The 27,394-nt window shown below is 39.7% G+C and overlaps 1 protein-coding gene across 1 annotated transcript in view; it reads right to left on the bottom strand.

Annotated features, from left to right (window-relative positions):
- ADAMTS12 (ADAM metallopeptidase with thrombospondin type 1 motif 12) overlaps positions 1 to 27,394 on the bottom strand; it is a 168,102-nt gene that overhangs the window by 69,964 nt on the left and 70,744 nt on the right. The window contains 6 exon segments of the mRNA XM_052777832.1: positions 756 to 900; positions 1,596 to 1,739; positions 4,883 to 5,032; positions 6,346 to 6,470; positions 8,159 to 8,242; positions 10,117 to 10,313. Coding sequence (XP_052633792.1) covers positions 756 to 900; positions 1,596 to 1,739; positions 4,883 to 5,032; positions 6,346 to 6,470; positions 8,159 to 8,242; positions 10,117 to 10,313 — 845 coding nt within the window.

Genomic DNA, 27,394 nt, shown 5'->3' with positions numbered 1-27,394 from the left:
CATGCTAGGTACAGTTAAAATACCAGACCACTGCACCTTAGCTAATACAACCTGTTACTCCGCAGTGGCTCCTAGCTCTTGTAGACAGTTGTGCTGCTATGACTATACTGCTCCCTTGCATCTTCATACAACACTGTTTTGCTGTGCTGTGAGACAAACCCCAGGGTACTTTGTAAACTACATATTTCCACATAAAAAGCTTATATTTTATGGGAAAATAAAGATTCTTCAGGGTACATAGACTGAAATTTCCTTTAATTAGTTAGACCATCAAGAGTGTGAAAAATCAGGACATAGGGGAAGAGAGCACAATCCTGGTTTCTTCAGAAAACTCTTCCTGGAACTGAAGATTTGTTCGCAGAATCAATTTGGTCAGTTGAAAGCTACAACCTTGAAGTATCTTGATTTTTAAAATGGGATTTAAGCTGCATTGATAATTTACCTAAGATCAGTATTATAAGTTTAAAACCCAAATGACTCTACTACTGAAGGACAGGCATGTAACAATAGATATGGGGCCAGATCCAGTAAAGGTCTTGCAAAATACAAGGCAAACAGTGCAACAACTCACTTCCAGAATCTGCAGAGTGGAACTGAAACAGTGTTAGGCAATGCCTGCGCTACACATCTGGCCTATGAGACTTGGAACATGCTGCATTTGTAGTTAGCAACTGAGGTTCACTGACTGCACTTCCACATCATTCAAGAAGATTAAGTTCTTATTAAGAGAATGAAGAAAAACATACAGCACTTACATCCACATCTTCACAGAAAGTAGCATTGGAACCATACTGAAGCTGGCACTGGTGATGCACATCATAAATCACTCCAGGAGCAATGATTGGGGACTTTAAAACTTTTTTTTGAGGGATATCATCCAGACAGAATCCCCACCCACGGCTAAAAGACAAAAATTGCATATTAAAAAAAACCAACCCACAACCACACTTTTTTGACACTTCTATACAGACTTTCAATATCTAATTCTTAATGGTAATTTTTTATATGGCCTTTGGAAATAGTACTTTCAGATTCCAGCTAAGATATGCTGAAGTGCTGCAAACAAACAGCACTCCACCTAGTTAGGTAGGGTCACAAAGGCAAAATATAGTTTATCGAAGTGGAAATATTATGAGGTCATTATGGTTTGCAGTGTGGCTTCAGAGCACACCAAAGCCTCTGCTTAAAGTTATACCATATTGCTGCTCTTAAAAAGAACATAATGAATTTGTACAAGTCATTGAAGTCAAGCATATGTTATTGTGGGCAAGGGCAACATTTATGACATCCCATCAGTCCTTGATGGAAATGCTTCTTTCTTCCTGATAACTGCAAAAAGCTGCAGGTTGCACCAAACCTGAGCTGATATGACAAGACTTGAGTTCACTTCCAGAAAGCAAGAATATAATGGAGCTTTTCCCAAATACTAAGTAAGCAATAAGCTTGGGGTACGCCCTCCATGGGAGTTAACTCAAGCACACTACAAAAACCTACATCTAGGAACGTAATAATACAGGATTTACTTTAAACTCCACATAAATGTCTCATACACAGTTGTACTCATTTCAGGGAAATACTACAACCTGATCACTCACTCTAGGAAACGTGTGATGTATTCCTTGCTGCACTGTGACCAGGTCAGCGGAGTAGGATCGTACTGCAACTGTCGGGACATAATATATGGGTGCTTTCCAATGGGCTCACAGTCATTCTCTTTTCCATCATGCTGGATACCAAAACTGGAGATAAAAAACAACATCTAATAATTCCAGCTGATTGGCTGTACCACAACATCTATCCATGGGTTCCACACTGTGCTTAAAAAGACACTAAGGTTGCTTCTTCCCCTGGTGGGCTGTAGATACCTTTTGCTAAAAAGCCATATAGAAGATCTGACCCAAAGCCTACAAAAAAATCTACACTGCAACAGGCTTTCAAACATATCTGTTATGTACAGTAATACTGACCAGCACAAAATAAAGAACAGGCTGTCAGAGCTATATGCAGGGGTATTTTTAAGGGAGTCAAAACACTATTGCACAGTTGACCTGGGAGTCACAGTTTAAATCTCAGTTATGTTAAAGCTGCTAAAGCTAACAGCTTCCTAGCTCTTGGATCCCAGATTTGTACCACTTTAACAAAGATCAGGCTTTGTTACACTCTGTCTTACACTATCTTATAATCATGTCTCTATTGCTTGTTTCTTTTTAAATCTCTTTTGAGACAGAGATAGTTTTCCAAATTACTGAACGTTCCGTGAATTAGCCTACAACCTCCAGTCTTTCCTCCTATTTAGCTTTCTCAGACTGTGCCTTACAAACTGTGCCTTACAAACAGACCTCCATGGCAGGTCTTCCCAACATGGTTCTCTCCAGCTTCTCTGACTTATTAAGGCATTTCTTTGTTCAACAACTTGTAAAAGTCATAAACATTAAAAACTTTGGGTGGGATTCAGCTGATTAAACATACATGCCTCCACGTCATCTCATCGTGAAGTAGATTATCTGAAATAATAAAATACAAGGATATTGACATATGAAGGTGTTGACACCTACACTGTTAACATCTGAAGTTGTACAAGCCCTTGTATGAAAGAGCAGTGAAAACTGACTCAGGTTGTGATTCAGTCACAGATCAAAATGAGTTCAAACCACTTAAGACTTTGTTTCTGGAAAATATAATTGTACCATGACTCAAATGTTCCAAAAGCAGGGCACTATTTCAGTCTGAATCAAATTCAGTAATGGCTCTGAGGTATAAAAGCATGTGTGTTCCCTTAGTGACAGGCTTCTTTCCATGAACAGGGTCTGCTGACACAGGAGATGGCGAACATCTAGAGGGACAGTATGGGAAAGCATTGACTTTGGCATCCAAGGAACGCGTGCACAGCTTGCTTCTCATTTTTTGTTCACCTGTTCTTACAGACTTTTATTGTTCACGTTTGAACTTTTTAACATATGTACTCTAACCTGGCTTGAGGGAAGGATGGTTTCATGTTCACAACAAGCCCTACAGTATTCAATTTTCTTTGTGGAGACAATTCTTAGAGGCAAGGCTCTGCACCACTCCTGCAAAGGCAAGTATAGCAGTACTCTCACAGCATCCAAAGGACAGTGAGTTACCAGCCACCCAAGCTAGACCAGGAGAAGGTCACACACTGCTCTATGGGGAATAACTGTCTTCAGACAACTAGTGTTAATGAAAAAAGCTCCCCATCAGCAAGAGGTTGTGGGAACCAAGTAACTAAACCCAAAGCACCCAGATCCAACTGTAATGATTTCAGCATTATTTACTTACACTATTTTCTTTCTGGCAATTGAGGGGTTGAATAAAGAAAGGCCAATTAACAGGTGACAGGATCAATACTTCAGTAATCTTTGTATGAGATTATTATTACTATATCCCATCAGGAAATACAGACTTCATCCTGACTGGTGGTTGGGTGCAGAATGAAAGTAATGTGATTGTAGATACAGCAGTGATCATGTCACCTAGCCAAGCAACACGGTCCAGCTGAAAAGTGCAGGCTTTATAGCCAAACCGGAGTATCCATGAGATAGGCCTTTACCCTGGGGAGAACAGCTCAGTGTCAAAACAGATCCAAAAATCAGAATTTTTTCAGGTGAGTTTAACAAACCAACTAACCAGCCAAAACATCCTTTGAAATTAGAAATACTGAGAAATCTAATTTCAAGCTGTCCTGGTTTCAGCTGGGATAGAGTTAACTGTCTTCCTAGTAGCTGGTACAGTGCTGTGTTTTGAGTTCAGTATGCGAAGAATGTTGATCACACTGATGTTTTCAGTTGTTGCTCAGTAGTGTTTAGACTAATGTCAAGGATTTTTCAGCTTCTCATGCCCAGCCAGTGAGAAAGCTGGAGGGGCACAAGAAGTTGGCACAGGACACAGCCAGGGCACCTGACCCAAACTGGCCAACGGGGTATTCCATACCATGGGACGTCCCATCCAGTATAGGAACGGGGAAGTGGGGGCGGGGAATCGCCGCTCGGGGGACTGGCTGGGTGTCGGTCGGCAGGTGGTGAGCAATTGCACTGCGCATCATTTGTATATTCCAATCCTTTCATTACTGCTGTTGTCATTTTATTAGTGTTATCATTACCATTATTAGTTTCTTCTTTCCTGTTCTATTAAACCGTTCTTATCTCAACCCACAGGTTTTGCTTCTTTTCCCGATTTTCTCCCCCATCCCACTGGGTGGGGGGGAGTGAGTGAGGGGCTGCGTGGTGTTTAGTTGCTGGCTGGGGTTAAACCACGACACAAGCAAAAATACCCAATCATAAAAAAAGTTTAGCCATGTCCAAAACTGAATGCCCAGGAACTTCAGTTGACTTAAGTGTATCCACAACAGCAACATTAATATACAGAAGATACCGGTTGTTAAGAAATACCCAAAAGTGTCTTTATTTATTCATCAGAAAGGAGAAAAAAGATTTGATATTTCTGTGAAGTTTGACTGCTTGAATCAAAACTGGTTTCTAGCTAATCTGCAATATTGAAATACCTTGACATAATGAAACAGGTATGTTGTATGTAAATGATTTGGATTGATTCGGAGATCATGTAAAGTAATTGCATAGTAATTCAGTACCTGTTTGGAAAAATTAGCACGATTAAGTGATGCTTCTTTGTAGCTTAATTATTTCATCCTGATATACTGCTCTAGCAGACTCTGTTAAAAGGGGCAGACTGAATAGCTGTAAATATAAACAAAAGTCAAAGGCTTGAGAATCTCCTTCTTATTCCTTTGCTTAGAAAAAACAAACACGGTTTTAATAATAGAGACATTATCTCACTCCTTGTTTTTTTCTGTCTGGCAAATAACAAATTAAACTCAGCTAGGTTCTCCCTTCACTTTCAACCATACCTGTGTCCAAGTTCATGAGCAATAGTGAAAGCCAATGGAAGGCCAGAATCTTCATTGATGTTACAGCTTCTGTGAGGTTGACACATGCCTGACAGATGAGACAAACCTAAGGTTTCACATGGACGATTCATGCCAGCACAAATGTCCTTTCTAGAATCACAAAAGAGATGTGCCATTAGAATAGCATAAAACCAACTGTAGAGTGTCACTTACAATGGGTGGTAAGTCTCCATCTTATAATGTATCACTGCTAATTTGCATTTTAAGCAAAGCATAGCATTAACATTTTTACAAACATATACGCAACAACAACATGCACTTGTTCTGCTACTGTAATACTATACTGCTAGAATGTGCAGCCAATATTTATGCTGCTGTAGTGCCTAATACATATGTTTATTGTCAACTCACATAAGAAAAAGTTTTACAACCTCCACCTCTGACAGCGTTTTGAAGTACAGTTTATTAAACTCACCATAACTCAGCTTCATTCAAGTGAACTGTTTGAAGCCTGTTTATTTGGAGAGGTAAACGCATCATTGTGAGACTTCTTTTTCTCATTTTTGTTTTAAGATTTGCTGACTGTCTTTACTGCACCACTTGAGGGATTTTTTGTTGGTTTTTTTTTTCCTGATGGACTTTAACTTAAGACTTTTTTTTTGCAGACCATAGACCAAATCTTTTCTCTCAGTTGTGGGCAGTTTGGATCCATTTTTACAGACTTGTACAAGTTCTGCTTCAGGCCCTGCCACAAACTCCCTGTGTAACCTCAGACATAGCCTTTAAGTTTTCTGTGCCTCCCTTGCTCACATGTAAAAAACCATTTTGTGTCTCCTTAAATATGGAGATAATATTTAAAAATCATACACTTTAAAGCTTAAAAATAAACAGCACTGTGTTCGCAAAACACTCTTCCATTCTGAGCTGCACCTCTGTATTACTTTAGGATTTGTCATTATGAAGTTGTTCATCTACATGCTACGTTGTTTGGTATATTGCCTCAAAGAAGAACAGAGGAGTGATCGAGCACAAAATGAGATAGGGTCAAGTGGGGAAAATGACCTGAGCTCTGCAAATTGCTAATCTCTCGGGATATACAGATTTCAATTTCCTGACTAAGATGCATCTCTAATAAAACACCCACATACAAACATAAAGTGTTATATGTACCTTGAAAACAAATGAAAAACAATCCCTCCCTTTAAAAGGTACAGCAGGTCTAACTTCAACCACATTTTTGTAATACAGCTCATATTCTCTGCCTGTATGAGTGTCAGACACGATTACACAAGGTCATTTTTGCATTGACACTGTGCTTCAGAAACAGCATGTCTTCATCAGACCACTTTTCTGGGTTCTGTGCAGATGAACTAAATGATGGCATGAGCCTATAAAAAAAATACCACCACCAAAAAACCACAACTAAACAACAGTCAGTCACAGCTGCTGAACTGCTGTCATACCTGGTTAGAAGGACGGCCACATCGTGGTGTGTAGGGTTGATGTCACTCTTGGGATTGACACTCTTCTGCCATTTGCAGAAGCTGGCTAGTGTCTTATCAGCATGATGAACTATCTTCAAGCCTTGCTAATGGGAAATGAAGGAAAATATTATTATAAAGACCACACTGCATTGCAATAACATGTCAGTGATGTTAGCCAAGAAGCTGGGTAATCTTTGAAACACAATTGATTATGCTTTTGCCTAAACCTAGAGCCATCATTAGAAGTAATGACATGTATTTATCTAACATATTGAATATTAAGTTAAAGTGTTGACATTTTTGTAATTGGTGCAGCTAAAAGAAAAATTAAACGCAGAAATGTACATATTTTTTGGTAAGTGAACTTCATGGGATCCAACACTGAATTAAAACTTTCAAACAAACATTTTATATTCTCTTGAAAGCGAGTTTTCCTCTAAAGAGAAGGCAAAGACTAATTACTGTGGGACTTCATGCTCAAGTTTGTCATTCAATGTTACATCAACAAAGTCATGCTCAGGGAACAATTCTGCTTCTAAGGGTGTATTTCTTTCACAATATTTTTCAATTCCAAAGAGAAACAATGCAGTCATAGATGTTTCTTCCTCATCTTGTTATTATATAGTATACATGCAAGTTACTGAACTTTCTTCTGAAATACAAACTATGCAAAAATAAACTAATTCAAAAACATATTTTCTCATTTCTGGTCTTGGGCATTCACTGTATCTTGTCTCAGTTTACTCTACTGAAGTAAAGTAAACTTTTTACAAAGCACCTAAATAACACTGCTACCAGACAGTAGTTTCTGGCTAACTTAAAACCAAATTTTGAAAGATATTCAATGCTGCTGCTTCTGACATTGCCATGCTAAAGTGAACAGGAATCCATGGTTTATTATCAAAACAGCCACAGAAATTTAGCAAGTAAACTTAACTGGACATCATCATGGGCTTCAGGTCCTAATGGTCCTGTTAAGATGCAAACTACAGATTTTGGCCTGCATATCCTTACACTGAGGGCTGTAAGGATAGACTCTGTCCTAATAATTATTTCAGAAGACATAACCTGGCCCCATGGCTTGGTTCACTGCCTTCAATAGCGTTGGGACCATAAATCACAAGCCACTGAGAAAATCCTCTTAATGTGCTCCTGCAGTCAGAGCAAGCTATGTCATGCACAGTGTTTTAAAATAACTATAAAATGATGACAATCAGCATGTATTTAAGCATGTAGCAATATATTTTTGAATGAGAGATATTCTCATTATATCATTATATCTCATTATATAACTACTTTACAGCAATTAGTATTTACTTAGTCTTCATTTTTTTGTTTTGAAAGAGATCTAAAAAGAAAAGCGTGTGTTTGAGCTGCACAATAACAGTTTTACTTCTTCAGAGACCTGCAAATACTCTAGCATTACACTTTATAATACATTTCAGGTACTGCTAGGTAATTAGATTCTGAGTGATGATGCATAATTTCTGTTTCTCATCTAGTCTTCCTTGGCATGCCATGTTCTTTTGATATGATTCCATTTCCCCATTCCTAATTTGCCTGTTTTAATTACATTTTCTGTGGCAATTTTATGCAGAAATACCTTAAGTCATCATCTAAATACTTAGCTATCCAGGGCAGCATTTATTCTAAAAACAGACATGACAAAGATTAATAGAAGAGTAAAATGAACACATTTTAAGCAAATGAACCCTCCTCTCTATAATTATAGCTTGATGCATTGAACTCCCAAGTTTTATAAGTGATATTTTGAGGAAAATAAAAACCTTACCTCTTCCTCCTCAAAGAGGATAAGCCGGACCAGCACAATGTGAATTGCATTGCCAATGCTTGGATCGTGGAACAACCCTGTGACCTGTGCCAGAGCGAGGAGGTATGAGATTAACCAATTCCTCTATAGCAGAACAGGACTTTAGAGAGAAAATACAACATTTACTTCAAGCACACTACTCATTTTGGGGCGGGGGTGTTGTTTTGCTTTTTAAATCCTCAATGCACTTCATTGAAAGTTTACTGAAATGCAATAAATGTTAGAACTACTGCAAAAGGCAGCTCTGCCAAATGAGTGATGATACAGGATGTGGCAAAAGTTACTAAGCTGAAGAGCAAAAGGAGTCACAAGATCATTTTATGTCCATTTCCCTTTCAAGAACTTCAGAGTTCTTAAAAAACATTAGCAGAAAAGAACACAACATCTAGAGTGACATAACACTGATGGAAAAGTCCACTCAGGGTGCTAAAAAACCAGCATATCAAATTGTTCTGTTTTGATTTGATAGGAATCAGCTTCTGCCACAACAAAGCAAAAATTAGTCAGTACTAGGTAAAGAGAAATCAGTTAAATGATGTATACTCTTGTGTTTTCACAGCACAGAAGAGGATAATAAGAACAAAAGCAAAGAAAAAGAACCAGTTAAAATAAGAATCCACATAAAAAACGAGCAAGAACTGCACTTGGCAAAAACTTGACGCAAATGTCATAAACGTCATCACAATGTTGAATTAGGCAGAAGGAAAGGGAATCAGAACAGAAGATAGTCATAGGCTATCTATATGTGAGCTATGCCATATATCACAAGAAATACGAATGGACAAAATGGATTGCATTTGGGTCAAAACTGTTTTGCAGAAGACCACTAAAGGGGAAATTACCAAAATAAAGTGGGAACTATGTTTACAAAGGTCTGATTTGGATATGGGTCTTTTTCAAGATACTAGATTGAAAATTGAATCATTGTGATTAACCCTAATATCTGAGGTACAGACTGCAGAGAAAATGTTAAGTCTTGTTTGTTCATCAATCTGATCATGACAGGGTTTTATTTCACATATTCTCCCTGTGTGGACAAAACCTCATGTACTCATATCAGCTTTATGTCTGTTTTATCAGGCTCACTGCCTCAGTAGCTAGTCAGACTGCTTGGGGGACAGTTGGGAACATACTGTATAAACATAAGGGACAGATCGGTTACCATGGCTAGAATTACACTGTGATTAATGTCACATATATTACACACATACCATGATAACGACGTAGAAGACATCCTCAATAGACCTACCAAGGTCAGTATCTACCATGATACAGATAATAGCAGAAGACATATCTGTAGGCAGTCTCATGAAACACTATTGCTTTTCCCAGATCAACCTACATTTTGAAACTTGCCACACAGGAAAACACTGAAAGATAAACTTTTTTTTTTTCCAACATGGACTTTGTGTTGTAGGCAGGATACTCATCCGGAAAAACAGCTGTACTCGTTTTAACTGGGACAGCGTTAACTTTCTTCGTAATAGCTCAAATAGTGCTGTTTGGATTTGTGACCAAAACAGTTAACACACTGACATTTTAGCTCTTGCTAAGTTACTACAATCTCCAGTGGGCTGCTTAAAACTGTAGAACTTCTCTCTGTTGCTGTAGCTACCAACCTGAAATCACCAATGAGCAACAGGTTCCAGGGGAGACAGGGAATTTCAGTGGAAAGAAAATTAGTGCTAGGATTTATAGCTATGAAACTTCTCTCACTTAAAATCCAGAGAAAAATTATGCCTATGCAAAATACAAGGTAAAAAATACTTTAAAATACAGAGTTTCAATGAATATATATGAATAATACTACATTCGTTTCAGTGAACAATATTACAGACTTGCTTCAAGGAGATCAGTGACATAATGAAGTTAAAATTTGCTTCATTCACCTATCTAAAAAAGGGAAATATCGTACATACCATATTCATTATAGTAAGGATATATGATTCCACATGGTCACTTCCATGATATTCAACCATCTTACTGTCTGCAACCACAAGCGTCTCCACCCATCGCTCCTTGCTGACAGAGCGCCGAGAGACCTTTCTGACAGCCATATGACTTTGTTCCCACCTCTCCCTCCGATTCTGCTGCTGTTTGAAAAAGCCGAGGGTATCTGGAAGAGTAAGAAGCAACACTGACTTGAAAATATTTTCAAGCTTGATTTGAAGTGTATGGCTGTAACACTTGCAGACAGAATGGCAGCACTGCAGAATCACAGGATGATATAGGTTGCGAGGGACTTTTGGCTGCCACCTCCCTGACCCACAGCAGGGTCAACTCCGAAGTGGCACCAGCCTGCAAAAGGCCCTGTCCAGTAATGTTTTGCATACCCCCCTAGATAGATTAAACACGCATCCAAAAGTTACCCCTACTCAAACTCCAGGGATTAAAGTGTGAGACAGAACCAAGTTAAAAAAATTGAATTGGGGATGCCATTTTCAAGGAATTTCTCTTCTGTGGTTTGGCGCTAAACTCTCTAATGACACCAGTTCATAGTTTAAGATAAGGAATATGCTTTCTCCGCAGGCAGCTCTTATTCTCAGCAGGATGGCACGTTAAGCCCAGTGCTGTGGCACATCTGAGAATGGCTTGTTCTGTGCATGGAAAATATCCCTGAAGAGTGGGGACACTTCACCAGTAGGTGTCATCTAAATATCAGCCAGGCAGATGGCCGCGGGCTTCTCAGCTCCTGTCATGTCTGACTGACAGGCAAGACACCATTTCCACTATAATTTTGGGATCTGTGCATCTAAAGCCTTTCACAAAGAAGTCTTTGCTCTGTAGAGCTGCTAGCAACCTTGTGCTGCACTCAGTGGGGCTAATTACTCTCCACTCATTCTAGCTTTGAATGCCAGCTGACTGTGTTACCAGGGAAATACTAAGGATGTAAATACCCCTGGGCCTGAAAAAGAAGTGAGAGATGCCAGTTTGACAGCAACCGGTGGCATTTTTCCAACCCAGAAGCCAGAGGAACACTTCTACAGTGCTGGGATTCCCCGAGTCCTAGGTAGGATCAGGTGGGCTTGTTGCTACTACAGATACTGCAGTAGTCCTTTGGCATCTCACTCATGGAAGAGGATGTCCTTATTCCAGATGGGGCACATCCGCAGCCCAGAAAGACAGCTCCTGCCTCAAAGGGCTTATGGCTGTCCAGCATTACCCCCATTACTGTGTGGCAGGGGACAGTCATCCAGCATTACCTCCACCTCCCAGCACTACGAAGTGTTGAGGGACAGTTAACCAGAGCACTCTTCCCTCGAACAATGGATGACCTGGTAGCTAGGTCTGAAATCTTGTGTTCACACCAGAAGAAGATCTGTTATGCCTTTGTCATGAATGCGCTGTTTGCCCTGTAGAAGACCTAAGTGCAGCCAGAATGTATCACGGCATCTTGCACGTCTACAAAATGTGACACCATTGGACTATTAATGATGTGTATAATACACCTCTCAGCATAAAAGGTTATTGATATCTTGGTTTATTGTATATGTGCAAAAGCAGATGCACAGGTTTTTAGAAATGGGTTCTCTGAGCTCAGTCGGAAAGATGCCTAGAGAAAGAAGTGCTGGTACAGACAACACACTACATGTAAAATTGAAATATGCTGCATTAATAACCAAAACTACAGCAGCCACATCACACATCTAGAACTGAGCAGCAGTGCACAAGTGTGCAGTACACAGCAGCTTCATTAGTTGACACACACTGTGAGCAGTTAGCACTGCGTCGCAGTACCAGTTCAGGATTTCAGCCAGCACCAGGCACATACCACCGAGAAGCACACAAACCTACAAACCTACCCCCGTAAGGTTCATTCTCCTAGATGGAAACCTGTGCCTCCCTTGACCACCTTTTAAAGGATACTGTACAAAGCTGAATTAATATACTATGCAGAATGTCATGTATTCTATATTGTAGATTTAGAATATAATAAATAAATAAAAATAGTTGTAAGCAGAGTTCTTTTTGCATTAACTGGCATTTGCATTTTAAAAGACACTGAAAGTACTACTTGTGAAAGACAAAGAACCATAAGATTTTTGACCTGCCTGGCAAAGCAAACAGCATTAAAAAATACTTCAATGTAAGAGAAGTGTAAATAAATGTAAATAAATTCCAATCAACGTGTAAGCTTATAATTTTTACACTGTCACAATAAAGAGCCCAAGGATATAAATTTCCTTTGTGATTAGCAACCCAAATCACTTGTCAGTGTCATCCTGTGCACCCCCACAAAAAGACTGTCTTGTAGATATATCAACTAGTAAAATAAGTTAGTCAGTAAAGAAAGTTGCCTTCCCACCAACCCAAGGGACTCAAAGAAAGGCATACATTTTTCTATCTTAATCTTGAAGAACGAGCTGCATGGAAAAATAGGTTCTTGTCTACATGGAAGAATATAATTTGTGAGTAAAAACAAAGAAAAGAAAGTGGGTGGTTTATTTGGTTTTGTTGGTTTGGGGGGGTTGTTTTAAGAGAAGGGAAATGGACTATGACTGCTATAACCTTTACCCTAACACCACTAACCCATGCTGCAGCATCACTCCTGCTGTCTCCCTCAGTCTTTGTTCAGTTACTGCAATAGTCACCTCTATGTGGATGGTCTGAGACCTAGTAACATACAGTACTGAGAAAACCCTGCCTCCCTATACTCTACCATCATAACTGCTGAGCACAACAGGCTCCACAAGCAGCAGAAGAGAGAAAGGGTGTACCTGAACCCTGAGGGTTTCCATGTATTTTTGAGAAAGAGATGTAACACAGGTATGTACAGTGCCGCAGTCCTTAAGAATAGAAATGAAAGTTGTGCTGAGAGTACACCCAAGACAGTCTAAGACTAAATAAAAAGAAGGTTGGTAAGAGATTCAGCTAACAAACTGCATGAAATTCAAGCAGCAATACTCAGAAGTTTCTATCTGTTGTGGGAGATAATTTTGCAGGTGTGAGGCTTTTACTAGAAAACCTGATTCAGCCAAACAAGTCACGTACAATATTCCGTAAGTCATATGTGATATCCAGCCATATCACTGCATAACCAGGAGAAATGGTGTAGATGACAACATTTCGTCAACCTCTAGTTAGAAATAGCTGATGAATTTCAGCAAAAGGGTTGGTTTTTAAAATCAAAATCCAAATTGTTTTTAGTGAAAAACAAAAATGTCCCCTGAAACTATCCATACAAATCCTACTTGACTAATTAAACAACATACAGGACCCTTAACTCTCAGCTACAAGGAAAGATTTTAAGTTAACTGTCTCAACTGTGTTTGAAGAAACAGTATTGTGCAAACTTCTCCAGTACAGGTTAAAGCTGCATGGCTTCTGTGTGTGAAAGAAAAGTTATATTCTCTCTTTTAGCAAATCAATTTCATTTTTCATTAGGTGACAACAGAACTGTATCACAATTTGCCAAACCCTATTAAGAAAGACCTTTCTAATCTTCAAGAAGTAATGTCAATAGTCTCACTATAAAAAACATTTAAGTTCTTCACTTTGAACAACTCACCCACTCAAAATGTTGCTTGATTAAGGTTTTTTGTTAATTTCTGCCTTTTTGCCCCCCAAACTCCCTTAAAGAACGGATACGACTCACCTCATTTACAGGCATTATGTGAGATTTCCACATCAAAGGCTTTTTTTCCACCTTTGTTTCCTGCAGGTGTTGCTCAATGAAGAGTGCAGCATACAGTGCAACACAAGGGGACATCAAGGTGCTAACTGTACAGAGCCACCTTTCAATATGTTTGGAGATACACAGGGCTTTGACGAAGCAAGGCAAAAATGTCTGGAAATTCCTAGAAGAGCAGAATGCAGCCTACGACTGAAGGCTGTCAGATGAAATACAGTAGTACTGATTTATGTCTTCACTTTCTATCGTCACCTCCTTTCTCTTTGTGCAAGAGCTCTTTTGTTTTTACCACTCTATAATATTCACAGTCAAAACGCTACATCTCCAGACATGAGGCATGAACAATGCTAGGGCTGCTAGACTAATAAATCCCACACTGTTCAGAACTTGCTACATTATTTTTCCTATAATCTTCACTTCATCTTCGTTCTAAGACATGCCTTCAGTTTAAATATTAACAAAAAGACTGTAGTTTCGGGGTGAGTTCTTCAAGAGGTTAATAAACTCTGTTGAAGCAGAGTCATTGTACAAGAGAAGATGAATAAACATAGGAAAACATCATTAATAATATGAACTGAGCACTAAAAAGTATATACATGTCCAATCATAGCCTAACTAAAGGAAAGGCTGAGGAGTGACTTAGCTAATAAGAATTAAAAGGATAGTAAGGCAGAGGAAATCAACAGAGTTTTCTGAAAAGTGATTATTATCCCATCAGCTTTGAGCTAGATCTAATAAATGACTTGGGACTTCCCAGGACAGTGCTTTAGCCAGCACATTTCTGGATAAAGAAGGCGAGACCTTCTCCTCTTTCACTCATGAAGGAGGAGAGCAACTCAAATAGCTGATTTACTGCAAGAACTTACTAATTATTTACAAAACTCAAATACAGTAAGTGAACACCTTCCTCTATTCTAACTATCTCTGCTGAAATAAATAAGTCAGCTATCTAGAACAAAATCAGTGAAACCAAATACACTAGAAATTTTGTACATGTAGTATTTTATACATACAATCGTCGTTACAAATATCTGTAACAAAACTAAGCCTGAATACTGACAATGCAAGAGTAAGGGCTCACATGCTGTATGGAAAAACTGTTATAAAACAGGGAAGAAAGGATATGAATTTAAAACTGAACAGGTAACCAAACCAGCTCTTTTTATAAGCATTTCTGAAACTGGCTAAGCTAAATGACACAAATGCTGAGTGTGAAGCAGTGTTCACAGAGGAAACTAGTATAGCTATTTAATCATGTACTTCCCCATGTTGACAACCCTCAAGTCCCCAAAAAAACAAGCACAGAGAAAGCAAGCTCACAACTTTGCAAGCTTTGTTTAACTTTAACATTCCTGCTGTCAAAAACATGAAGTATCAAACAGTGGAGTCACACCACTCTAATGCAGAATTGAAGCTAAAAGTGGACCTGTGTTGACTGATGCACTTGATCCAATACTGCTGATGAGTGTGTCTGCCACTCATTACCACTTACGCTGGAAGGATGGAATGATAAATGTTCTGGGCCACTGGCATCAGGAGGTACATAGAGAACAACTTCATGGGAAACAGCTATGCCTGGAGCTTTCTACATTTTGCAACCACTATTTTCCTTCTGCCTGAATGTTCTTACTTTTTTTCCCAGGGATTAAACCCAAGTCAGTAAGAGACAATAAAAAATTACAGCTGCATAAAATGCTTCTCTAGGAGTACATTACTCAATGTTGTTTGAACTTTCCATGCTCAATCACTTGCTAACTTCAGTGGCTGGTTCCCCTTATTTTGGTGAAAACATTAATGTGATGGATTAGAAGAACAAACTGACTTTTCTATGAATTAACCTAGCACTTGGTAAAATGGTATCTGAAAATAATTTAACTTGCAGCACAATTCTATTTTCATTTCATGAAAAACAAGTATCTTCTGAAACAGAATGCATCTCACTATAAAACATATTTGCAGATTAAAAATTCCCAATAAATTATGTCTATGTCTTAATGCCTCTTAGCAAATAATTTAAGAACTGTTGACCTAAGAATAACAGAGAAATGCAGTTTTGAGGAGCCATTATGATGCAAATGAGAATTTAAATATATGGGCTTTATTAAAAATTCTTCTTCTTTTTACATATATATATGAAAATTTATTCACACAAAATTAATGCAAATAACTGAAAGGGACATCTTGAAGTAGTTGTCTGTGCATTGTCAGGTTTGATCTGCTTTTCAGCGAGGTTAACCAAATAGTATTCAGAAGCTCTTGAATCAGACTCCAAAAATTTCTATTAATGTTCCATAAATTTCATTCACATAATAATGAAGAAAAACCAAATGGATTACATGCTCGTGATCAGAGGCCACCAACCTGCTTAAGTCAGGAGTAAGGCTAAAAGGCCACAATGATCTTACTCACTACAAGAAAGACATTGAGTTGCTGGAGCATGTCCAAAAAAGAGCAATGAAGCTGGTGAGGGGCCTGGAGCACAAGTCTTGTGAGGAGCGGCTGAGGGATCTGGGGTTGTTTAGCCTGGAGAAAAGGAGGCTGAGGGGAGACCTTATCGCTCTCTACAACTACCTGAAAGGGGGTTGTAGTGAGGTCGGTGCTGGTCTCTTCTATCAAGTAACTAGTGATAGGATGAGAGGAAATGGCCTCAAGTTGTGCCAGGGGAGGTCTAGGATTCGGTATTCGGAAAAAATTTCTGTATTGAAAGGGCTGTCAAGCATTGAAACAGCTGTCCAGAGAAATGGTTGAGCCACCATTCCTACAGGTATTTAAAAGGTGTGTAGATGTGGCGCTTAGGGACATGGTTTAGCGGTGGACTTGGCAGTGGTAGGTTTACAGTCGGACTAGATGATCTTAAGGGTCTTTTCCAAACTAAATGATTCCATGATTCTATTCCTTAAGCTTGCGTGCTGCAGGTAAGTTTGTGCAGGCACTATAGAATTCAGCAGTGAAAGAAAGTGTTGAAACTCTGGAAGGATACATGTTTTGTGGAGCTTCTTGGACACATGGACAGGAGGACAGTTATGAACCAGCAGGATCCAGAAACTGGCAGCTCACGTCTCTGGAGTGCCCATTAGTTCTCTGAAGTTACCTAAGTGATTTCCACAACAGGCACTCATTGCTGGCTGCCCTAATGCCAAGCTTCAATAGTTGGTGAGAATGCAGGAATGGTGGACAGAGAGTATTAATGCAAGGAAAGGTGCCAAAAAAGGCAAAACCATGCTGGAAGAGACGAAAGACAGGAAAGGAGCACTAAGGGTTGTAATTCCAAGGATTTGGGCAGTGTAAGTGATTTACATGGAAGGTTTGCTCTTTGCATGTGATTGGGACAAGAGAGCAACATGGTTTTCAAGCTGTGCAGATTGCAACCAGCCACTACAGGGACTCGAGGCAGCTGAAAGGGGCCTCCACCTGCTGGGCTTTAATGAGCTTGTGTACCCAGCTGCAGGCTGGGTGCTGTACCACAGGGACTGGGGAGAGCCATTCCTCTTGGGCAAATGCCATTAAGGCAGCTTATGTACCCACACTTACACATTTAAATTCACAATACTAACTGAATCTAAAACTGGTGCACATTAGCAGTCCCCTCTTCAAGAAAGAATGACTGAGTATAATAACATTTGATTCAGGGTTTGTAAGTGAACTGGTGCATTTCCTTGTACAAAAACTTTATTCAGAAATGTTGTGCAGCTCCTCTTTTATCAGACACCAAATTCTGCATGGTACAGATACCTATCGAAGTCCTAAAATGAAACATTTTGTTCTGTTCCCCAACAGAACCACAAGCTGAAGTACAGCAAAGGAGGCAGGTATGTCGGCATAAAGCTCTCCTCCAGTCCTAACCTGTGCTTCCTTCCATGCTAGTCCATCCTCCAGCCAGGGTGTAAGTTTCCCATGGTTTGACCAGGGATAAACAGCTGCAGAGCAGAAGGGAAGGGTTTGGGATTCGCCTTGAAGGAAAACAAGAGGCCTCTCTTCCCACTTGCAGTCTTGCTCTGCTCTCTGCAAACACCTCAAGATTTCCCTGCACCTTGCTGGAGAGGACAGACTGCTGCTCTGTATACCCAGGATGCCCATATTGGCTTTTTCAGCCTTCAACAACTGAGGAAGGACTCCCTCCACACACATACTCTTCACAAAATCCTCCCTGTACTATCACCATCACCACAAAACCAATATTCCCAGCACTATTTTGCCTGTTTATGCTTCCCCATGCGGAATCAGAAATGTTGGGTGTGTTTAAGGGCCTCCTCTAGGTCTCCAAGAGCCAACTTGTGCACCACAGGAACTCCTCTCTGACTCATGATTTCCCTTCAGTTAATACAGCAAAACCAGCCACTTGCGTCTCTCTGCACTTGCAAGTGATCATTAGAGAACCAGCTGGGATCAGCCGTTCCTGCCTCCTCTCGTGGAGGGATAGGAAATCACAGGCAAACACACACAGGCAGCACAGAGCAGCCGCGGGATGCCACCACTCCAGCGTGTTGGGTGGCCCCAAACCAGGATGCAGCCTCCCTGCAGGCTGTGACCCTGCTCCAGCTCATAGCTTCACCCTCACAAAGAAAACTTCCAACGTAACAAGAACTGAACCTCAGCAGTCTGGTTTGCAGCTGCCTGTGAAAAGCATGGCTGCCAAACTAAAGCTGTTTCATGTCACCCACCTCTGTCCTGCTTGTCCTGATCTCTTTGCATTCTTCTGCGCATCTTGCCCTAACTGCACTTCTTCTCTTCCCGAAACACAAAACTCCCCTCACTGAATACTCTGCAAGGTTCCAGCTCAGCTGTGACTCCCATGAGCAAGCCCAGGCACCCTGAACCCCTCATGCCATTTTTAGGGCCAACTCTCAGATGTCGGCACACTCTGCTCCACCGCCTTCGCTCTGCTTGCACTTGTTCTGGGTCAAAGACAGCTTGGGAAGTGCTGCTCAGCTCATTCCCCAGGAATCTCCAGATAGCTCTAAGTGTCAAAACCAAGAAGCAGACAGTTGTGCTTGTTAGACCTTCTTCGACCTTGTGAATTAATTATCCATATTCTCCTGGCTGAAAAGTTGAATCATGGAGAGATTTTTCAGCTGAGGGAAACATTAATTTCACTTTGCAAGTGGCAGATTTTGTCAGCTGTATTTGTGACATAAGTGTTACAAAAATACAGGAATTCAGGATATGACTCCAGGTCAAACGCTTGAGCTGAAATCTGCCACGTCCTAGGTGAACCGTGGAACGAATCACATCAAATCACATACTGGGACAGGGCCCAGTATCTATACATGGGCTGGCTAAGGACAGAACAGACTCCAAAAACATTTAGGGACTGAAACAGGTCCTCTAAATTGTGTCAAAACTGCTTAGGTCACCAACAGGTATGAGCTCTTTATCTTTCCAAACTGTCCCCAAGCCCATAGCATGTATCCCCCCCTCCAGACATACTACTGGGTACCATGACTGAACACTATCTGCATGTATTGAGTCTCTACAGGAAACCTAACAGCTATTGAGTAGCTGCTCTGGGGCAGTCTCTTGTAGTTAACCAAGGAGTTTCATGTTCTCCGTATAAAGCTTTCTGTCAGGAGGAGGGCTCACAGTCTAAACAGGCTCTGTGAAGAAACAGAAACTTAACAATATTCCGTAATACTTGACTGTCTCTAGCTTCCGAAGCACATTGTATGTTAAAAACATTGACAAAATTTGCTCTTCATTATCTCCATTAACTTCTGGAAGTCAATGGCAGTTCTTTCCATCTCTGCTATTATTACTAGAAATAGTAATTTTGCATTTTTTTGCACTTGGGCAATATTACCAGAACACTGGGCCTCTACCTTATAGGTACTCATCTCATTGCCTTCTACACACAGAGATTATTTTTGGTAGCACCTTAAAAACCATTACATTTCACCTCTCTTAATAATTCTAATATTTGCTTCATTCACTCCTGGTAAAAAAAGAACAAAAACTGATTGTATTTGTCTGGTAACAGACTGGGAAAAGTGTGGCAAGAGGTTAAACTCAGCAGTGGCATCCAGTATAGCTCATACTTGTTATTTAAGTAGTCTTAACTATTAAAAGTTGACCCCCTTAAGTTACAGACTGTCTGAAGTGTTCTGTAGCAGTGTTTCCTGACCACTGATAACCCATTAAGCATCTACAAGACAGTTCAAAAAAATTAACATTTCTACACACATGAGCAAGCCAACAAAAGAAGAGCCACAAATGATCACTCAAAGTTTAGCCAATTTTTAGCTGGACATAAGTGAAAACTGTACAAAATACTCTTTTTTTTTTCTCACCCACACCAATTGATCTTGCAACTAAAAAAAGGCTCAGAAACACTGTTCTATAACACCAGTTAGTAGCGACCAGCATTCTTGGCTTGCTATGAGTTAGCATGGAGAGTATTCATCAAAATACTATTACAGCATTCATTTCTGACATTACTACAATGTTTAACTGGTTGTGTCTACAGCTGTACATTGAAGCAACTGAGAAAGTGCTGCTCTAACATATGAATACAGTCCAGAGCTGCAGGAAAATTTTCAGTCTGCTACTTTTGTCACCAAAAATGTAGATTCTGGTCAACTGAAACTATTCACAAATATTTTAAAATTATCAATGAAACACCGTAAAAGTCAAATGCTTCACTTCAATACTTTTTAAATGAGACTTCTTTAACAATTATGCAACTATTTTCAGTCTGAATACAGTTGTTTACTTAAAACAGGCTGAAGAACATGAAAGCTAGAAATGTTTCATTTCACCCTAGAAATTAAAAATGCTTTATTTGCACCTGACCAAAATGGTTTTAAACCTGAAATAACTTTCTATTTTTCCATTTGTTTTTTGTCACAACAAAATCATGTTTCAGAGTGCACCCTAACATATGCATAATTTTTCTCTTACACTCAAATCCCTCTTATTTTCCAGCTTGGCCAATGATCCAAAACTTTTTGCACAATACCCAACCCCCTGGTCATACCTCAGCAGCTGCAAGCAGAAATCACTCCTGAAAACTTGTTTCCGTATTTCCATATGCAGAAGCAATCCTCATACACTTCTATCTGACTTTTCTATTTTGGAGTGATGAGAAACCCCACTACGCTGATTTAACTGGCTTATTCCTGCTTGACCTTCAGCTATAAAACACTGACACCTTTGGCTTCCTGTGAATGGCACCCTTGCAGAGCTCAGCAGACTCACTGTCCCAAGAGAGATGCTCTGCCAGGGCACAGAGCACCCACCACTAACTTGGTTCCTCTCCAGGTGATGTGCTCTTTGTGTACCATGGAGATATAATGCCACTCTTGAAGCACCATGGAGCAAAACGGCACTGCATCTTCTCAAGTCCTCTCCCTCTCACCAAAAAAATACAACAGGAACTTGCCCCACCAGGCTTTGCCTGCTCCAGTAAGTTAAATATAGGCAGGGAACAAACACACCAAAGCACTGGAAGTTGTTTGCCTACTCTATTAAAGTGGATGGTTGTTGGCATGGCCTTAGTAAGGGCTGACGAGCTCGCTCTCAATCAATTCCTGAGCATGGCACAGGAGTGGACACAGGCCAGGAATCCCTCTCAGGAGTCAGGATCTGGCCACTCTGTTCAAGAGGCTGAGAAAATTTCATGTATGCACACAGACTGTTCTGTGCTACTTGGCAGCAATGCCAAAGAATACTGGAGTATTTAATTTATTAGCACAAACATTGTCTCATTGTACAGGAATAGTGGCTGTCGTGAATATCTATGGTGTTACAGTACGAGAGTAAATGCCAGCTCAGCACTCTGCTTACAGGTAAAAAGTAATACTGTAAAACTGAATATATAGTGTTTGGAATACCACTGGCATCTTTTAAACAAAATTTTTCAAGCAAAGTTATTGAATAGAATATTTATGTTCATCATATAAACTGCCTGCCTTTGCAGCTATTCTATGTGTTTACAACGTCAGGTTTTTGCTACACATTCTGGCATTGGATTAGTATTTTCAGGGTATTTTTATCATTCAGTTACTCAAATATGTTCACATTTCTAAGAAATAATAGTTTCTAGTTCAGCTTTCAAAATGTACACCTTAAACTGTGACACGTTGCAAAAGATCTCTTTCAAGTTGTCAACAGAGAGGTTGCTGGATATCCATATGCATGGGAATTGGGGAACTTAGTTGAAACCATCCCAACGGGCACCCCCTTATTTTTGGGCACTGCCACCACAAAAACATTGGGTAGATTTCAAGAAGACAGATTTACCTACTTTAACTCTTCCAGATGTGAAAATAAGTTAAGAATTCACATAACAATATCTTTTCAGGACTGGATTTGAGAGAGTTCTCCAGCTGTAACATGACAGTCCGGTTATAAAGCACTAGACAGAAATAGATTATTTCATGTCCAAACATAAAACAGGTAAAATAAATTAAAAAAAAAAATTAAATGGTTCTAGACAGATCTTTGTCTTAGTATTTGCAGAATTGACTGGCTAAGAAACAATCTGACCCCAGGTCCTAAATATCTAAGTAAAAATGTATAAGGATGCATTTACTTATATGAATTAATGGAGCACCCATTAAAATATACACAGGATTACTTCACAGAGCACTGACAATGAGAATGTCCTGGTCTTATAACCAATAGTTTAAAAATTGTCTCTTAGCTGCCTTGAAATCCTGACTTATAATACAAAAGGACAGGAGAACACTAAGAAAATAATCTACATCACACTTTCCTTTTTTTTATACATCTTAGCTTAGGTCTATTAACGCAGAACACAGAACCGCTTTTTTTTTTAAAACTTACCAGAAGGTATCACCTATGTCAGCCATAGAGCTACCTACTGCATGTTGTAGCCACATAAAAGAAAATGTATCATACAATTTTTTAGCAAAATGCACAGAGGGAGAAGGAGATGGAAGAAAAATACTCTAAAACCCAATATAAAGTATTTGGAGTGCCCCTTGTAACTTTTAAACAAAACTTTTTCAGTCATCCAAGGAGCTGAACAGAAGGTCCATTAGCATTCCTTATATAAATTGCCAGGCTTTGTTTTAGCACTGTGTTTCAACATTTTATTTAGCTCATGGATATAAACACATTCCTTTTCATTCTTTTTTTTCCCAAAATACTTTCACATAGTTAATAGGTAGTGTGCACTAACAGGACTAGAAGGGGGTTTTAAAAGCTAAAAAGCAAGACAGTAATCAGCATTTTCCAAATACTCCAAAACCCTATTGAAAAACTAGTGTCCTTGGCTGTTAGTAAAGTGAAGATGAAACCCCAATTTGGTATTTGTATTAACTATTTTATGTATTATTGCCATTCTCAGGAATACTCCAGTGCTCTCATTCTACAAACTGTACCTGCTCATTAATTCAGCTAAATATAAGTTTACACAGGACAAACCAGAAATTATTGCTGCACACTGGACATGGACACCACAGAATTCAAGTCATGGTGCCAGACCCACCTGAGAATCGAGAAAAATTAGTCTACACCGAGAGCCCCATATCGGCACAGCCAGCTTAGCAGTGCTCCCAGAGCCTTTCACCCGCAGCCAATAGATAGTAATATTCAGAACATGTTTATCTGAACAAAGCAAACAAATAGGTAATACCATTAATTTTATAACAGAACTAATTAGGTATTGCAATGGACTGCAGAAGCCCTGATGTTTGCCTTCTAACATTACATTTACAGGATTTAAATTTCAACTGATTTTTTCCCTTCCTTCCTTCCTCTAGAATTATGGAGAAAACAGTACTTTTTCCAGACATCACTCAAAGCCATCATGACTTATATTCATTATGTAGGGACTGTGAGGAGCAGCATGAGTCATTATGGGGGAGCAAGGGTGACAGCTGAAGAGAATGGCTGGATCCTATTCCTTTGCTCATTGGCCATCCTTAGAAACAGCCAAAATAAACAGATACTTCCCTAAAATAGGAAGTATCTGTTTGTTTTGGGCCATTCAGGCCATTCAGTCTTTTTGGCACCATCATATGAGAGAAAATTTGAAAGCAAGATGGGGGAGTGGACAGCACTGGGTGACAGGTGTCAAGTCAGTGAAATTCTGTGCCTCATCTTCCTCATCTCTCAATCTTCATGCACCTGTCTAAAGACCTTCATGCTCAAGGCATGCCACAGACACAGAGGCCAAGTTCTCATGAAGGCACCATCCACCAGTAAGTGAACATTCCTTGCACAGCAGTTTGTTATACACAGAAAATAGCCATTACAGTTCACCCAAAATTCCAGTAACTTGAATTGTTTAAAGAAAAAAAAAAAATCTGTTTTAAATGTCTGAAAGACAGTTTAAGAAATGTAAAGTACCCCAACTAAATTAATGTATAACGTCTGTGTTGTAAAAGAGAAATGGCTACTCACAGAATAGGTCTTTGAAGTGGTAGTTAAGCTATGCCTTTTAATTAGTTTGGTTTAAATTCAGATTACTAAGGGAAAGAAGAAAAAGACAGTCTGGAATTATTCTTGAAACGAAATGCTATTCTTTCAAGGTTTGATATGATAACTTTAAGAAATGCTGCATATGTTATAACCTTCTTATCTCTGGGCTTATACAACAGAGTTTATTTGACCTTTTTCCTGGACGAGCTATTGTTTTTTCCATCCCATTTCTCCACTGTATTTAAAATATACCAATCCCACTAGAGTGCTCAAAGGAAAAAACACATGCTAGCACTTTGAGGGGCCTCCAAGCCTTGTCCTTGGCTGAGGCCAAATGTCTTGAATTTCAGATGATGTTACTAAGCAATGCAGCCTTCAAAACATCAGCCCTAACCTTGCTGTGCTTCTGCAGCAAACAGCAGCAGTGCAAGAGCAGCTCTTACAGGTGAGGACTCCCCCCCAAGCCTGGGACTGAGAAAGGTTTGGTCAGTCTGGGAGTTACCAGAATGAATTATGCTAATATGACATCTTGAAAATCTCAGACACATGCTGCTTTTAATGTTTTCTATTCTTAGAAGCAGGTCCTATTAACAACATTTTCCAGCTTCATGACATTTTGGAAGATGACCATGGAGGTTCTCCTGCTCCAGCTCAGCACCACAAGATTTCATTTTGCCTGATTAAGCCTCTGAAGAGGCACTCATGCACAGACAACAGCTGTTGAAACAGCAGAGCAGGGACAGCCCATCACCCAGCTACTCCGTCCTGCAACTCCGGAGAGCTGGCAAAGGTGTCTGTAAACTGCTAGAAGGAGCAAGGGGAGGGAATAGCGCAAATGACATTGAGACATCTCAGGGGATGCAGCACAAGTAGCCCTGTTAGGATAACAACGTCTTGGCATGACTAGTGCCATTCTCAGCTCTTCATGCATACCACTGCATGGGCTAAAGGATGTTTCCAGTTTTAGCCAGAGTTCTGACAGTGACTTTTTCCTTTGATTCCAGTTTCCTATCAGAAACTGGTTGTCAGGGGCACTATAACCTGTTGGATGTCATGATTCCATTAAGTCACTTCCATTTTTGTCATCAATAGGGTGGAGGTTCACCAGTAACACCAGCTATAATTAACTGGACTCCCTGTGGTTCACTGCCTACAGAAAACTATGCCAAAATCTGTCACAGACAGGAGCTATTGGGGCTCCCACGCTAGAATGCCAAGAAGTTTGAAAGCATTTGGTTAGAACTGGGTTTGAGCTTTGAAATTTGCACTCCCATGGAAACAGAACCAAGCAAAGCCCTGTCAACAGACTCAGCCTCTGTTATTTTCTAAATGACAGTCTCAGTTTTCATTTGCAGAAAGTCCCTGGCTCCTCTTCTCTCCAGGTAGCTTTGAAATTATAAAGGTATGTAAACACATGGGACCAGAAAGAGAGAAAAATGCAGACAGTCTTGCCTGAAAGAAACATCCAGTTCACACATATCATAAAACAATATGATTAATTATAGCTTAAGGAGAGAAAAATATCCAAAAAATGGATAATGATGGATAAAACCAGGCTACATCCATCAGCTGGAGAAGGAGGTGTTCAGTAATCCATTCTCCAATGTTAAGGCTATTTCTGCTTAAACAACCTTCAGCTGCCTGCCAATGTTACCAGTCTGGGCTTTGCAGGAAACTCCCTTCTTTTACTGCCCTTCTTCCCCATTACCTCCCTGGCAGATGAAATTTCATCCCTCTCACCTCCTTCCATCTCTTCTGAGGAAGACCTGACTGACAGAAGTACCTCACGATGGGAAATGGATGCAACTGAGACACTGAAAAGAAAATACCATAAAGCAGAGAGGTTCAGTGAATATTTTACCTGGAGAATGTCATGCAAATAATACAGAAAATGTCAGGAATGATCCCTTGTTAAAACTGCAGCACCTGAAAGAAAACTTTGATCCAAATCCAAACCTCCACACAGCTACAGGGAATCCAGACTGGGGGCCCAACTGACAACAGTGCAGATCAGAGAGGAAGGAACTTGATTTAGCTTGTTTTAGAGCTCAGGCAGGCAAGAAACTTGCTGCTAATTCTAACTTTGGCAGAATGGAAGACTCAGACTGAGGCTGTGTTTTAATTGTGTTTAAAAAGTATTTAAAATACAAAAATCTATCTCTCTGCAGCTTCAACTCAAACACTGTTTTGCAGCTCAGCAAAATATTAGACAAGACCTTTTTTAAAATAAACACAAATCAGAGACAGCATGCAATTAGAACTTGTTGTTGTTGTTGTTAAGAAATGAATAAAGGACATCAAGGCTTTGGACTTCCTAATTTGCACAAACATTATTTTTTGCGCAGTTTTTATTGAGACTGATTAGAACGGGTTAGAAGAGACTTCCTCTAATTTAACAGTCTAATTTATGTGCACAAAGACTTCATCATTAGTTGTTTAAAGAGGACAGGAATACTTAGTTTTTTTCAGCTAAGCCACCTGATAACATCTTGTTTGCTGAAGTAAGTTTAAGTTGAATATTTGCAAGAGAAGAAAAGCTGAAAACGTAGAAGAGATCATGGCAAAAAACCCAATATTCTCTTTTATGCTCTTTCATACAGAAAACTGACATGCAACAAATGTTTCCACAAAGTCTTCAAACAAGTGCAGTACTTAAGGCCATCAAATAAAAAGATTTACTACATCTTTTAGCATAGCAATCTTCTGGCCACTTTTTTTTGCATAAAGGTGGATGCCTACTTCTGTTGGACAATTCCTTTTTGTAGAAAAAAAATTGTGTGTAATTCTGTATGATCTTTAAGTGAATAATGTCCCTCCAGTCTGTTATTTACATACAGTTTTTTCAGGACAGTTCAGAAATAGCACACAGCAAAGAGGTATTCTTTGCAAAAATACTGTGCAACAGGTAATCTTAAATAAGCAGTGTGAAACAGAGGGGCAAACCTCACCCTACTAGAAGTCTTTCACAACAAATCAAATCCAGCTAGCAAGTCCAGTAGGTCACTAAACCTGTGTTGAGGCAGATCCTTGTTTTCACTGACCGAACGCAAAAACAATTCAGACGTAAAGACTGGTGTCAGAAATGACATCCTGGACTCCAAAAGATGCCCTTTGCAGACTGCTGTCTAGTGAAATTGCATCTACTAAACACGTCCCAACCTACTCAATATTGCCAGAAATTC

The sequence above is a fragment of the Harpia harpyja genome, chromosome Z (genome assembly GCF_026419915.1).
Source record: "Harpia harpyja isolate bHarHar1 chromosome Z, bHarHar1 primary haplotype, whole genome shotgun sequence".
In the NCBI taxonomy this organism is placed as follows: Eukaryota; Metazoa; Chordata; class Aves; order Accipitriformes; family Accipitridae; genus Harpia; species Harpia harpyja.
This window is presented reverse-complemented; position numbering and strand designations above follow the sequence as displayed.